We start from the raw sequence: 13027 nt of genomic DNA on the forward strand, positions 1-13027 counted from the left end.
ACCCCATAATGGTTTGACTTCACCCCCAAAAGGCTCACTCCTCCATTGTCTCCGGAGACAAGACAGATGCCCCCACCATCAAAAACAACATATTTCTATTCGTATTTAAGGAATTATTTTCCATCCATGATTTATAATACCTAGTAGGTGGGGTTGAGCAGAAGGCCAGAGGATAAAAAAGGTCATTTCACTTAAAATAAGTAGCTAGTCAGGTTGGGAGCCAACAGCTCTGAACAGCTGCACGGGTGGAATTTACAAGAGAAGGCACAACAGCTGTAAACACCTCGGCGACCGACGCACCAGGCACATCAAAGCCGGCCGCTGCCATCTATGTCCCAAATTCCAGCGTGACCCTAAAACAACTATGCGGCAACTGTACAAACAGGCTCCGAGGCCGGGTTCCGATTACAAACAGATGACAGGGATGCCAGCAGCGCTGCTCCTTTTCTCTTTTAAGAAAGGGCGAGCGGATTCACGGACGCAGGGAACTCGCTCGCGCACGGGCGCAATCCGGATTGCTCGAATGTTAAACCACCCCACTGGGTGGCAAAAAGGACCGCGCAGAACCTGACGCACATGCAAACCGGAGGAGAAGGACCGTGTCCGAGACGGGAAGCAGCAACAATCCTTGAACTCTCGGGGTAGCTCAAGGCACTTCCCATACATCTCAGTCATTGTTTCAACATCCCCATGTTGCGATTCCACCCTCGTTACAGGTTAAGAGAACCAGTGCAGCGGTCAGGGTGTTGGGTTATGGCAGGCGTGGGGAACATTTTTGGCTTCAAGGGCCAGAACCTTATCAGGATCATTATGACGCCCCATGATTGACAGGTGAATGGCCTGCTAAAATGGGGGGGGGGGTGTGCTTCAGCAAGTGGTTTGCTATCATTGGCCAACAGTCTCCTCCTCCTCCTCCTTCTTCTTCTTCATTTACATTGCTATACAGCCCTTCATCCGAAGATCACAGAAGAAGAAGAAGAAGAGAAGAAGAGTTTGGATTTGATATCCCGCTTTATCACTACCCGAAGGAGTCTCAAAGCGGCTAACATTCTCCTTTCCCTTCCTCCCCCACAACAAACACTCTGTGAGGTGAGTGGGGCTGAGAGACTTCAGAGAAGTGTGACTAGCCCAAGGTCACCCAGCAGCTGCATGTGGAGGAGAGGGGAAGCGAACCCAGTTCACCAGATTACAAGTCTACCACTCTTAACCACTACACCACACTGGCTCTCTGGAAGCACACAGGGCAATTTACAATACAAAACCACAAAAATACGTATCGTAATACCAAACAAAAACAATACCACCCCCACCCACCCCCCAGTTTAAAAGGCCATAGATTGTTTAATTAGCCAAAGACCTGGGAGAAGAGGAATGCTTTAGCCTGTTGCCCAAAGATAGGCACCAGGAGAGCCTCCCTGGGGAGAGCATTCCACAAACGAGGAGCCCCCCCCCCATGATGCCTTATGAACGGCTCTATCTTCTGTTACAGGAAGCGTTGCTTGTGATGATACAATCAAGGGCTGCATGCAGAGTACCTCTGGTGCAAGGTATTCCGGGGTGCCACAGAAAGTCTTCATCGTTGCTCCATCTTTGATCCCTTCTTTGCACAGCCCAAAGTCCGTTATTTTTATGTGCCCGTCTTTATCCAGCATCAAGTTTTCCAACTTAAATGAAAAATCAAATACAGGGGTGGGGGGTGGGGAACAAGTCAATAATTTGGACAATCAGTGCAAAAACTTCATTTTTTACCAAAATTGCCCATTTTTTTTAAAAAAAGAAGTTTCTCCCTTCTCACTGCCTTCCCATTGTTGTTTATTTATTTAAAGCATGTTCACCCTGCACTTCAGCTGAAAAGGCTCACAAAACGGCTTACACAACAAGGTAACTCCTGCCCACAGGATTACAATCAAAAAGACACGGCACAAAAGGAAAAAGGGATGGGGAGGGAGAAAGAAAGAAAACAAGCAGACCTGGGCACCTGTTATGGCTCCCTTTGAACTGAGCTGAATAGGCTTTTAAGCTAATAATAATAATAATAATAATAGTAATAGTAATAAGGATTTCTGAAGTTATTTTTGAGTGTTCAGTGTGGTGCACAACACATTATTGAGAAAATCCATGTAACAGCCTTGTCAGGTAGCCCGTAAAATTCCTCATTATTGTATACAGCTGGGAGCCCAAGGCTGAGAGAATAGTGGTGGCATGGGGGAGGTCAGCTGAAACCTGTGGGTGAGCCAGTCTGGACCAGGAGCTCCCTAGCTTCACTTTTAGGGACAAACTTGACAGGTGAAGGAAATCCTTCAGGAGACCTCTCATCTCTCTGAATCTCTGCAAAAAGCAGACACAGAGCTAACCAGCTTACTTTAGGACTAAAGCAGACAGAGGGGAAGGACTAATGTTTCGGCCCTGCATCCTTTCCTCAACATAGATCGGTCTCCAAAACTGCTCTTTGCCCCACTGGAAAAATATATGTGACATATTTGTTTTCTGTAATGGGGAGAACGCCAGTGATTGGAAGGGAGAGGGGATTATCCACAGGAAAACAGCACGGGAGAAGTGAGAATAATCACACACAAAGACACACCGATCAGGCCACAGGCTCATCCATTCCACAGTGGCAAACCAGATGCCCCAACACAAAGCCCTAAAGAAGGACTGGAGCGCATCCGATGCCTGGGGTGGGTGGGTCCTGGGCCTGGAACCTTCTGCATGCAGAACAGATGTCCTGCCACTGAGCTATGGGTGCTTCTTCCTGCTTCTTGGTCATTCCGCCTGCAGGACAGGAGCTGGGGTTTCTCTGTATGCAAAGCAACAAGCTTCACCACTGAGCTCTGTTTGTTCCTGTGCAGCTGGCAGAGACACAATGTTGTGCGTTAAACCAGGGGAACTGCCACAGGGGCTGCTTGTACAGCTCCATCCTCCTTGGCAGTCCCAGCACCTGAGAGTGGTTAGATGGAAGGGGTACAGAGAAGGAAAAGTGGAGAGGACAGCAGCCGGGCAAGCAGAGCAGGGGGCAGGTGGGTGGGTGTGACTGCCTCCTCTCCAGCGCTTATTTCCAAAGCTGGCGAACAGTATCCATGGCAGCCACCAATGGCAATGCATGAATAACTCAGGTGCTGTCTTGTCTTCCAGGAAAAAAAAACTGCACAGCGTTACCAGGTGGGAAACAAACACACACACAGAAAAGGAAGGCAGCTGGGAGGGTGGGGAAGAGAAGAGAGGGACCCTTTTAATTTATTTATTTATTTAAGTAGGCAATATATATATATCTATACTCATGCCCCGAATTAGCACATCTTATTCAGGACTGTCAAGAGCAGCGGTGCTTCGGTTAAGTACTTTAAAAAATCCAACCTGAAGCTGCCAATGTTCGCCAAGGGCAATTAAGTGCACTGATTCGGCGCAAGCATGAATGACTAACAACCATTTTGCCACGCAGCCCTGTTTCTCCATCTAGCTCAGAACTGCCTACTCTGACTGGCAGTGGCTCCCCAGGGTCTCGGGCAAAGGAGCTCCCCATCATCACCTACTACCTGGCGTTTCTAAGTGGAGATGCCAGGGGCTGAACTTGCTGCCTTCTGCATGCCAAGCAGGTGCTCGGCCACTGATTTATGACCCATCCTCACCTCTAATCCATGTGTCTGTTTTAACATGCTGCAGAGCACCTGATAACAAAATAAGGGCCTCAAGCTTTTAAACACAGGAGTGTGGAGCAAGCTACCACGGGCTCATCCAGGAGCTTTAAGAGCACACCAGTTAATTTTATTCTGAGCCCAACTTTGAAACTGGTGGGTTACTGTAATACAAAGTGAAAAGGAAAAAAACATTGCCTTCTGCTACTGAATATATTAAAAAAAAACCTGTTAAGCTATTACAACACCTTTCCTTCAAATGCATGGAAAGGCGCCCCTATTTAAATATCGCTGATCTTTAAATCAGTTAAAGAGAGAGGCAGGCGATTAAACAACTAAAAAAATATTTAATTGGCGAATTGCCTGAATGAAAAACGGCAGGATTCTAAAACGTCTCGGCCACCTAGCCTCTTCCTGTTTGCTACAGCGGGTGACTCTGCCCATGCAGAGAATTTACAGGGCTGCTGCTCATTTGCATATGTTAATTCGAGGAGTAAATTTTAAAAGCTGCTGCTTGACTAGAGGCAAGGTGAAGAAAAGAACAGAACAAGTATATCCCCAACATCTGGAGGGGTGAGGGAAAAGAGCAATCAACCCACTGGCACGCTGGATTGGATTTCACCACTGAATTGTGTTGCTGGGTGGGTTTTTACTGCTGAGCTGCTGCATATGCGTGTTCTGATTTTGTTTAACAGCACCACTACGTGCTATCTAGAAAATGTGTCTCTCCCCCCCCCCCCAGCAGGGACTCAGTTCTGCCACCTCTCCAGTGGGCGCCACTGCCATTCTAAGAGAACAAGGGTGGCATTCATGGTGAGTTCCAGCACCTCTTTTTCTAGAAAAATAGTGCTGAATAAGAGGCTGGGGGACCTCACACCCCTGAGGGCCGAATGCTGCCTTCGATTTTTGTGTCCGGGTTTTCACTTCTTGAAATATGGCACCCCTAAGCAAGACAAAGTTTGAAACGGATATACCCCCAAAACTCCAAATGAGATTTAGCACCACGAATCTGCTCCAGAAACGCCCTTTTCTTGAGATAAAACGAGAAAAAGGCTGGCCTCCCAAACTCACCGGCTTCTGCATACCTACCTTTAAATCTCTATAAACCACGTTCTTCTCCAAGTGCAGGTAGTCTAGAGCAGATACAATCTCAGCCCCATAGAACCGGGCCCGGTCTTCAGAAAAGACACGCTCTCTCGATAGATGGAAGAACAGCTGGGAGGGAAAAGCACTTGTTAGCCTACACTGGCACACCACAGCGTTTACTGGAGACCTGTAATTGGGGAGGGGCCACGGCTCAGTGCCGGAGTACGTGGTTTGGATGCAGGTTTGATCCCTGACATCTCTTCATTAGGAAGGTCTGGCAGCAGGTAAGGTGGAAAGGAAATACTGGACTAGGCAGGCAAATAGTCTCACTGGTATTCCTCCAGGTCAACTAATTTGGCCCACCAGGCCATTTTGATTTAGACTGAGAGGACCATCTGTATCCACTTTGGCAAGCCAGGAAAGCTTCGGTCTCTATGCTGCTTTCACAGCACTGGGGAGCAAGGAAGAGGCCCAGTGGGAACCAACAGCCACTTCCCCATCCCATTCAGAGGTCAATAGGACTTCCTTCCTGGCATGGACTACAACCTTTGTGATTCCTGAGCTACATACCCCTTCCCTCACCTGAAGTCATAGAATCATAGAGTTGGAAGAGACCACAAGGGCCATCCAGTCCAACCCCCTGCCAAGCAGGAAACACCATCAAAGCATTCCTGACAGATGGCTGTCAAGCCTCCGCTTAAAGACCTCCAAAGAAGGAGACTCCACCACACTCCTTGGCAGCAAATTCCACTGTCAAACAGCTCTTACTGTCAGGAAGTTCTTCCTAATATTTAGGTGGAATCTTCTTTCTTGTAGTTTGAATCCATTGCCCGTGTCCGCTTCTCTGGAGCAGCAGAAAACAACCTTTCTCCCTCCTCTATATGACATCCTTTTATATATTTGAACATGGCTATCATTTCACCCCTTAACCTTCTCTTCTGCAAGCTAAACATACCCAGCTCCCTAAGCCGTTCCTCATAAGGCATCGTTTCCAGGCCTTTGACCATTTTGGTTGCCCTCCTCTGGACACGTTCCAGCTTGTCAGTATCCTTCTTGAACTGTGGTGCCCAGAACTGGACACAGTATTCCAGGTGAGGTCTGACCAGAGCAGAATACAGTGGTACTATTACTTCCCTTGATCTAGATGCTATACTCCTAATACTGTACTAAGTCACTTAATACAGAGTCAGGCTATCAGTCCACCTAACCAGCACTGTCCATTCTAGGGGATTAGCAGCCCTTCTGCAGCTCAGGTCTTCCCCTACCTACCCCACGGCCTGAGATTCATGAAATTATTAATGCTAGGACTGGTTCTGAGAACCTCTAGATGCCAACCGTGCCCTCTACCACTGAGATATGCCGTGTCCTTAGGAAGCTCTTAGAAGGTTGCTGTGATGAACTTTGAAGATTCTCAACGCACCGAATGTCAGACTCAAGGCCAAAGGTGTCTCTCCAAAGGTGTCCACAACCCTCAACAACCTTGCTTCGCGCCCACTTTCAGCACTTCCCCCTGGCTGCAGTTCATTACTGTAATGCTATAATGTCTGGGTGGAGAATGGAGAGGTTTGTGGGAGTGCAGAACCCAGGGACTCGTCTGCAGCTGAAATGCAGCCCAGTGAAGTCATTTCTATTAATCGCCTTCCTTTTCCCTCTGGAATGTGGCCCTCAGAGTACACACCATTAACATTCGACCGAGGTGAACGCGATCCTTACCTCCCCTCCGTTAGCGTACTCCATAACAAAGCACAAGCGGTCGTGCGTCTGGAAGGAATACTTCAAAGCCTACAAAAAGGGAATCACATGTGAGCAAAATGTGGTTTTATTTCACATGCAGTTCTTGAACAGCTTCCAAATTGATGTAGCAGAGCAAGTTACTAGCACAGGTTTTTTTTAGCTGCTATCATTTCCACACTATGGTTGGGGTATTAAGGTGAAGCCAAGACCAATCTTTTATCACAGTGGTTTTAAAACACTCTGTCCCACCCACATTGACTTGTACTGATTTAATCTGTTGTCGATTTGGCTTGGACACCAAGTGACTGAAAGACAGACACACACACACACACACACACACACACACACACACGTTGCAACCTAGAATCAGCCTTTTGAGGATAATCCACACCCTGTTTCCATCAGTGGGAGGTGTGATATGGATAGTACCGCAAGACAGGGCATTCTTGGTGGTGGCCCCACATTTATGGAACTCCACGCCCACCAGCTGAAATCAGGCCACATTTAGGTGAACTGTGCTGTTCCAGACTTGGCTGTGTTACAAGGGTTGGACTAGATGACTTCCCACTCTGCAATTCTGTGATTCTATGTATTTATATCACCTTACGTTATAAGCTGCTCTGTGCTCCCTCGGGAGAGGGAGGGAAACAAAGGCGATAAAATAATTAAAGTCATGAAATCATCTTGGGACACCTCATCTCATCCCCTACCCTTAACTCCTAACTCAAGCTTCAAAAAGATATTGGGTTTCATCTACAGAGGAATACTGACACCCAATTCCTGATCCAGAAGCTGCATGGGAAGGCGGCAAAGCCTGAGATGCAGCTGGCTGGATCTGCTATAGCAGAGGTGTGAAGAAGAAGAGTTTGGATTTGATATCCCGCTTTATCACTACCCGAAGGAGTCTCAAAGCGGCTAACACTCTTTGAGGAGCGGAGATACGAACCCGGTTCACCAGATTACGAGTCCACCTCTCTTAACCACTGCACCACACTGAGGAAATGGATCTGGCTAGAAGAGCAGAGCCTGGGTTCCCTCAATCCTGGTAGGCCACATTTCTGGGGAACTAAACCCAGCAGGCTTGTGGTCACTGCCTAATTGTTGATGGGCAGCAACATCGAGCCTCCCTTCCCAACCCGCAATTGTAGAACATAAGTCATCATGGCTAGCAGCCATGGACAGCCTTATCCTCCATTCACTTATCCAATCCTCTTTCGAAGCCGTACAAGATGGTGGCCGCTGCAAACATCTTGTGGGAGTTCCACAGTTCCGCACTATGCGCCCTGTGAACAACTGCTTCCTTTCGCCTGTCCTGAATCTTCCAAGGTTCAGATTTGTTAGGTTTCACCTCCAGAGAACAGGAGTTAGGACCCAGAATGGGCCGAGACATGTAACGGCCACAGCCCACAGTGAGGAAGGTTGGTATGTTCAGCCTAAACGGCCAGGACAGAGATTTCCAATGCCCAGTGTCTTAGGAGGCTGGGAGTGGTGTTGGACCACTTTGCCTCTTACCTTAAGGATATTTAAAACTGACTTAGGGCTATTTCAAATCTGAATGGCCTGCGACTTAAGGGGATGAAGGACCCAGATTGAGCCGAGGGACGAAGTGCGTACAGTTCAGCCTGAGAAACGGGGGTCTTTCCACGGACAATCCTATGACGTGTGGCAACACTTGGTCAACGCGGGAGGCTAGATCCTTTGCGACACACTGTGAAATTCGCCCCTCTTATCCGGAAATTATTCTCATTATCCAGCTCTTTGCTGCAGTTCCATGGATGGCAGCTGCCCAGCTGAGGCATTCCATCCACATAAATCCGCTCTCAACTTGGAAGGTGAAAGAGGGATTTGGGGAAGGGGGCATCTCCCCCCCCCTCGTTTGTCCTCCCCCCCCCACTCCACTCACAAGGGCTGGTGCCCTTCCTTCACGTCACACACATTCCTACATCATGAGAACCGCCAGCTTGGTTTGACGTGCACTCCATTTTGTTTTGCTTGGGCTGCAGCCCAGAAGTTACAGCTGGGGTTTCAGAGCCAGAGAGGGAGTCACTGCTTTGGCTTGAGATAAAAATAAACATCTCCATAAATAATAACGGGTTTTACAGGCACCATTTTTTTAGGATATGTAACAAGACTTAAATATATCTATCTATCTATCTATCTATCTATCTATCTATCTATCTATCTATCTATCTATCTATCCATCCATCTACCTACCTACCTACCTACCTACCTACCTACCTACCTATCATCTGTATCTATCGCTGGCCCTGAGTTCTGCTAGTTCAGTCACTTTGTGGTGGGTCACACGTGGATCTTAGCGCATTTCACGTGGCACTTGCCTTAGCTTCATGCGTGTGGCAAGGAGGAGGAACATCAAGGGGGAAAGGGGTGGCAGAGAGAGAGAGAGAGGGTTTTGCTAAGTAGGTAAGTGGCGCCCTGTTGGATCAGGCCAGCATCCTGGTCTTACACTGGCCCAACCAGACTCCTGTGGGAAGTAGGGATGGGCGATATCTGGTTTTCAACATTGCGATATATCACCAGCTAAACACCACAATATACTGATATATCACAAAGTCTGAAATAAGGATGGAGCGATGTTGAGACACAGGCTAGCTTCACATTGTGATTTCTGTATAACACACACACACACACACACACAATAAAGGAGCAATAGAATGAGAATTAAAAATCATGCAGCGTCTAGCACAATGCACCATAACAGGCTGTCACAGCAGGCAGAAAAAAACATTAAGTGGTCCAACCAAGGTAAGATCGCAATTCTCAAGCGGTCAATGGGGGGGGGGGATTAGGAGCCACTGTTCTACCGTGTGCATGTGAAGTACAACAGGCAGGCACACACTCTTAAAAATAAACAAGAGTGGTGAAAGTGTTGGTTGGCTGTAACCAACAGGACCGTCATGGCCATTTTTGGAAGATCGTATCTTGGCTTAGTAAACTGAGATATAAACAAGTTTTTCGGCCAGGCGTGCAACCCATTTAGTGCCGTCATGAAAGTAGGCATGAGCAAGCCAGGAAATCCGACTTTAGCTCTACTTCCCTGTTTCGTACAAACTGGGAAACTACAGTAAACGAGTCTGAAACAAGCTGGAATATTTAGCTGCAATCTGAAGTCGGCAATATCCTGACTTATTCTGGAGCAATCATCCATCGTTTCCCATTTCAGATGAAACTGGAAACCGTGGTTAATAGAAGGCTTCATGGTTCGCCTGTTCTTGCTACAAAGGGAAGAACAAGGGGCTGAATGGTGCTGGGGAAGGCAAGATAATAACTCAAGATTCCTACGCCAAGATTTGGTTGCCTGAACGAGGCCTGTGTGTTTAAGGCATCTTCCCCTTCACATTTCGGTGTTTAGTAGAGGGAAATATCCATGCAGCTGTGCTATGCGCAAAGTAGTTCAGAATCCCATTACAATCAATGGGGAAATGGTTGGCATGCCATCAAGTACTTAAATCTACCACTCTCCGATTTGGAAAAAAAACATATGGCTCCAAGGTTCCTATTAATTAAAACGACCAAGGCACGCATGCACACCCATCTCACAGATTATGGACAGCCCTTAAGAGAGAACACATACCGTTAAAAAAGGATGTCTAGAGTTCTGCAAAACACGGTTTTCTGTCAGCGTATGAGCCACTTCATCCTGAAGAACAACCCAGTAAGTCGTGAATGAACAACAGCTATTGGACTGATATTACTTTGACGGATATATAGATGAAACCTGTTGTTGTCATTACTGTTAGGCCTCCCCCAAAATCTTACAAAATTAATCTAAACTTTTTCTTTTTTTAAAAAGGCGCTTCATTCCAGCAAAGCTGTAACGTCCTACCTTTGCGACAATGACTTCCTTCTTCAGAATTTTCATGGCGTAATATCGCCCGGTTGCTTTTTCTTTTACCAGGATCACTTTCCCAAAGGTACCTTTCCCCAGAAGCTTAAGGTACTCGAATTCAGTCATAGTCTGTTGAAGACACGTTTCAAAGGTGGTTAAGAGGCCTTACAGGCCAACGCCCCGAAATATTTGAACAAAGCATAATGAATGACAGCATTGAGGAATCCTTAATTTATTTATATATGTATATACAGGCAACTCCCTGTTTACGCGGATTCGAGCCACTCGCGACCGAGCATGCGCGCATACCTAGAAGCGGCACTTGAAGGGGCAAAAAACGGCCCCCCCAAAGAGTGTGAAAACGACAAAAATGGCATGGAAAAAAAGCGTCTGACAATCCCACAAGCCTTTGCTAGCGCAATCCCAGGAGTGCTGCTGGTTTTTTTTAAAGGGTTCATCAAGGGTTTCCCAGAGGTTTAGAAGGTGCTTGCAGGTTTTTTCCAATAGTGCTCCCAATATATGCGATTTTGTTTAAACATGTGATGCCTCGGAATAAAAATGCGTCTTAACTATGAATGATTACGGCGCTGTGTGTGGCGCTGCCTCTGAAAATTGTTCACTCACACACACAAACACACAGATGTCTGTAAAAAAATTCAGCAGCCAGGTTGCTCATCAGGGCAAGAAGGTTTGAGTATATTACACCAATCCTGGCCTGACTATGCTGGCTGCCGACTAGTTTCCAGGCCCAATTCAAAGTGCTGGTTTTGACCTATAAAAAGCCCTAAACACCTCAGGATTGCAATACCTCAAGGGCTGCCTTCTCATGTGAACCGACCTGTGCCCCCTCCACAAGAGAATGGGCCTTTTCTTCAGTTGTTCCCTGACCACTAGGCCATGCTACCCAGGGATGATGAGAGTTGGGAGCCCAGCAACATTTGGAGGGCACACCAGGTCGGCTACCTCTAGGCTCTGTAGCAACACAGGCCACAGGGAATATTAATGCTTGGGCGAGAAAACCCACCTCAACCCCAATACTTACTACTTTGTGTTTTGGCTTTGTCATAGAAATTTCCATTTCTTCGGCACCTGAATTATCGCTGGGCGAACCGGATCGAAAATCCATTATTTCCTCTTCTTGTTTCTTAAGGCTGTCTGCTACGGTTTGGATGGCTTTTGTCCATTCATCCCTAAACAAACAAGCATTAACACCTAAACATTAGGAAGAACTTCCTGACAGTGAGAGCTGTTCGGCAGTGGAATTTGCTACCAAGGAGTGTGGTGGAGTCTCCTTCTTTGGAGGTCTTTAAGCAGAGGCTTGACAGCCATCTGTCAGGAATGCTTTGATGGTGTTTCCTGCTTGGCAGGGGGCTGGACTGGATGGCCCTTGTGGTCTCTTCCAACTCTATGATTCTAAGCAGTCACGATTGAGATTCCTGCCTACCACAAGCATAACCCATCATTGCTTAAAAAGCTGCTAAAACACAGGTGGGTTCCAGGTATTTTGGAAAAGAAATGGAATGCTGGCATAAACACAAACTCATGAAGCCGCAGTTTGGCAACATCTGGGGGGGGGGGCAAAGGTTCCCACACCTGGCTTAGATCTACACTGGGGTCCCCCAGTTCTCCCTAGTTGGCTCGTGAGGCAGTTTTCATGCCCCCTGTAAGGTGGTTTAGTGGCTGCTCATGAGTAAGCAGGCTGACACAAACTTCTGGAAACTAAGTTCCTTTATTGTGCAGATATTTTGTTGTTGTTCAGTCGTTCAGTTGTGTCCGACTCTTCGTGACCCCATGGACCAGAGCACGCCAGGCACGCCTATCCTTCACTGCCTCACGCAGTTTGGCCAAACTCATGTTAGTAGCTTCGAGAACACTGTCCAACCATCTCATCCTCTGCCGTCCCCTTCTCCTTGTGCCCTCCATCTTTCCCAACATCAGGGTCTTTTCTAAGGGAGTCTTCTCTTCTCATGAGGTGGCCAAAGTACTGGAGCCTCAACTTCAGGATCTGTCCTTCTAGTGAGCACTCAGGGCTGATTTCTTTAAGAATGGATAGGTTTGAACTTCTTGCAGTCCATGGGACTCTCAAGAGTATTTACAGTGCAGCTAAAGAAAGAACGTCCAGCTCATCCTTCTGGAGAGTCCGGGAATGACCCCTTCCAGTTCCTTGCCCAGCATAAAAGGCGCGGAATGCGGAACCCCCGCCTCCCCCCTCTACGTCTTTCCCCCCTGTGCAAAAGGGGAGACGGAAGGGGTGCTTCACCTCCCGTTTCTGCTTGGTGCGAAGGCGCTCTTCCCCTGTCACAGCCCCGGCTCCCACTTCCTGTCTCCATCTCCCCCTCCCCACTAGAGGAATTACTACTCCTCCCACTGGACGAAGATGAAGAACTCAGAATCGGAGACGGGGGTTCGCGAAACTGATAAAGCCCTGGCTTCCGGCGAGGGCAACCTCCTGACACCCCCATTCCTGACATGCAGTGTCGGAGCTTCATGCTCCGGAACCAGGGGGCGGAGAGCAGGCGTGGGCGGGGCTGGCGCACAGCACGAGGGCAGCCACAATGGCACTCCACCGCACTCCCCTTCCTCCGCCACTGCTGACATGATGTCAGGAATGAGGCAGCTAAGGATGGAACTTAAAAGTTCCTGGCTATTCATTTATTTATTACATTTATACACCACCTTTCTCGTTCCAAGGATCTCAAAGTGGTGTGCATGGTTCTCCCCCTTC

At 47.8% G+C, this 13027-nt stretch overlaps 1 protein-coding gene across 2 annotated transcripts in view; it reads right to left on the reverse strand.

The window, feature by feature from the left end:
- Nucleotides 1-13027, reverse strand: part of AKT1 (AKT serine/threonine kinase 1) — a 115114-nt gene that overhangs the window by 14070 nt on the left and 88017 nt on the right. For both annotated transcript variants that reach the window (XM_033138566.1, XM_033138574.1), the window contains exons 5-10: nucleotides 11345-11492; nucleotides 10300-10431; nucleotides 10048-10113; nucleotides 6432-6500; nucleotides 4722-4847; nucleotides 1536-1664 (exon numbers count right to left, since the gene is read on the reverse strand). In XM_033138566.1, the coding sequence (XP_032994457.1) occupies nucleotides 1536-1664; nucleotides 4722-4847; nucleotides 6432-6500; nucleotides 10048-10113; nucleotides 10300-10431; nucleotides 11345-11492 (670 nt within the window). The remainder of the gene's footprint in view (nucleotides 1-1535; nucleotides 1665-4721; nucleotides 4848-6431; nucleotides 6501-10047; nucleotides 10114-10299; nucleotides 10432-11344; nucleotides 11493-13027) is intronic.

Source organism: Lacerta agilis, chromosome 1 (genome assembly GCF_009819535.1).
Source record: "Lacerta agilis isolate rLacAgi1 chromosome 1, rLacAgi1.pri, whole genome shotgun sequence".
Lineage (NCBI taxonomy): Eukaryota > Metazoa > Chordata > Lepidosauria > Squamata > Lacertidae > Lacerta > Lacerta agilis.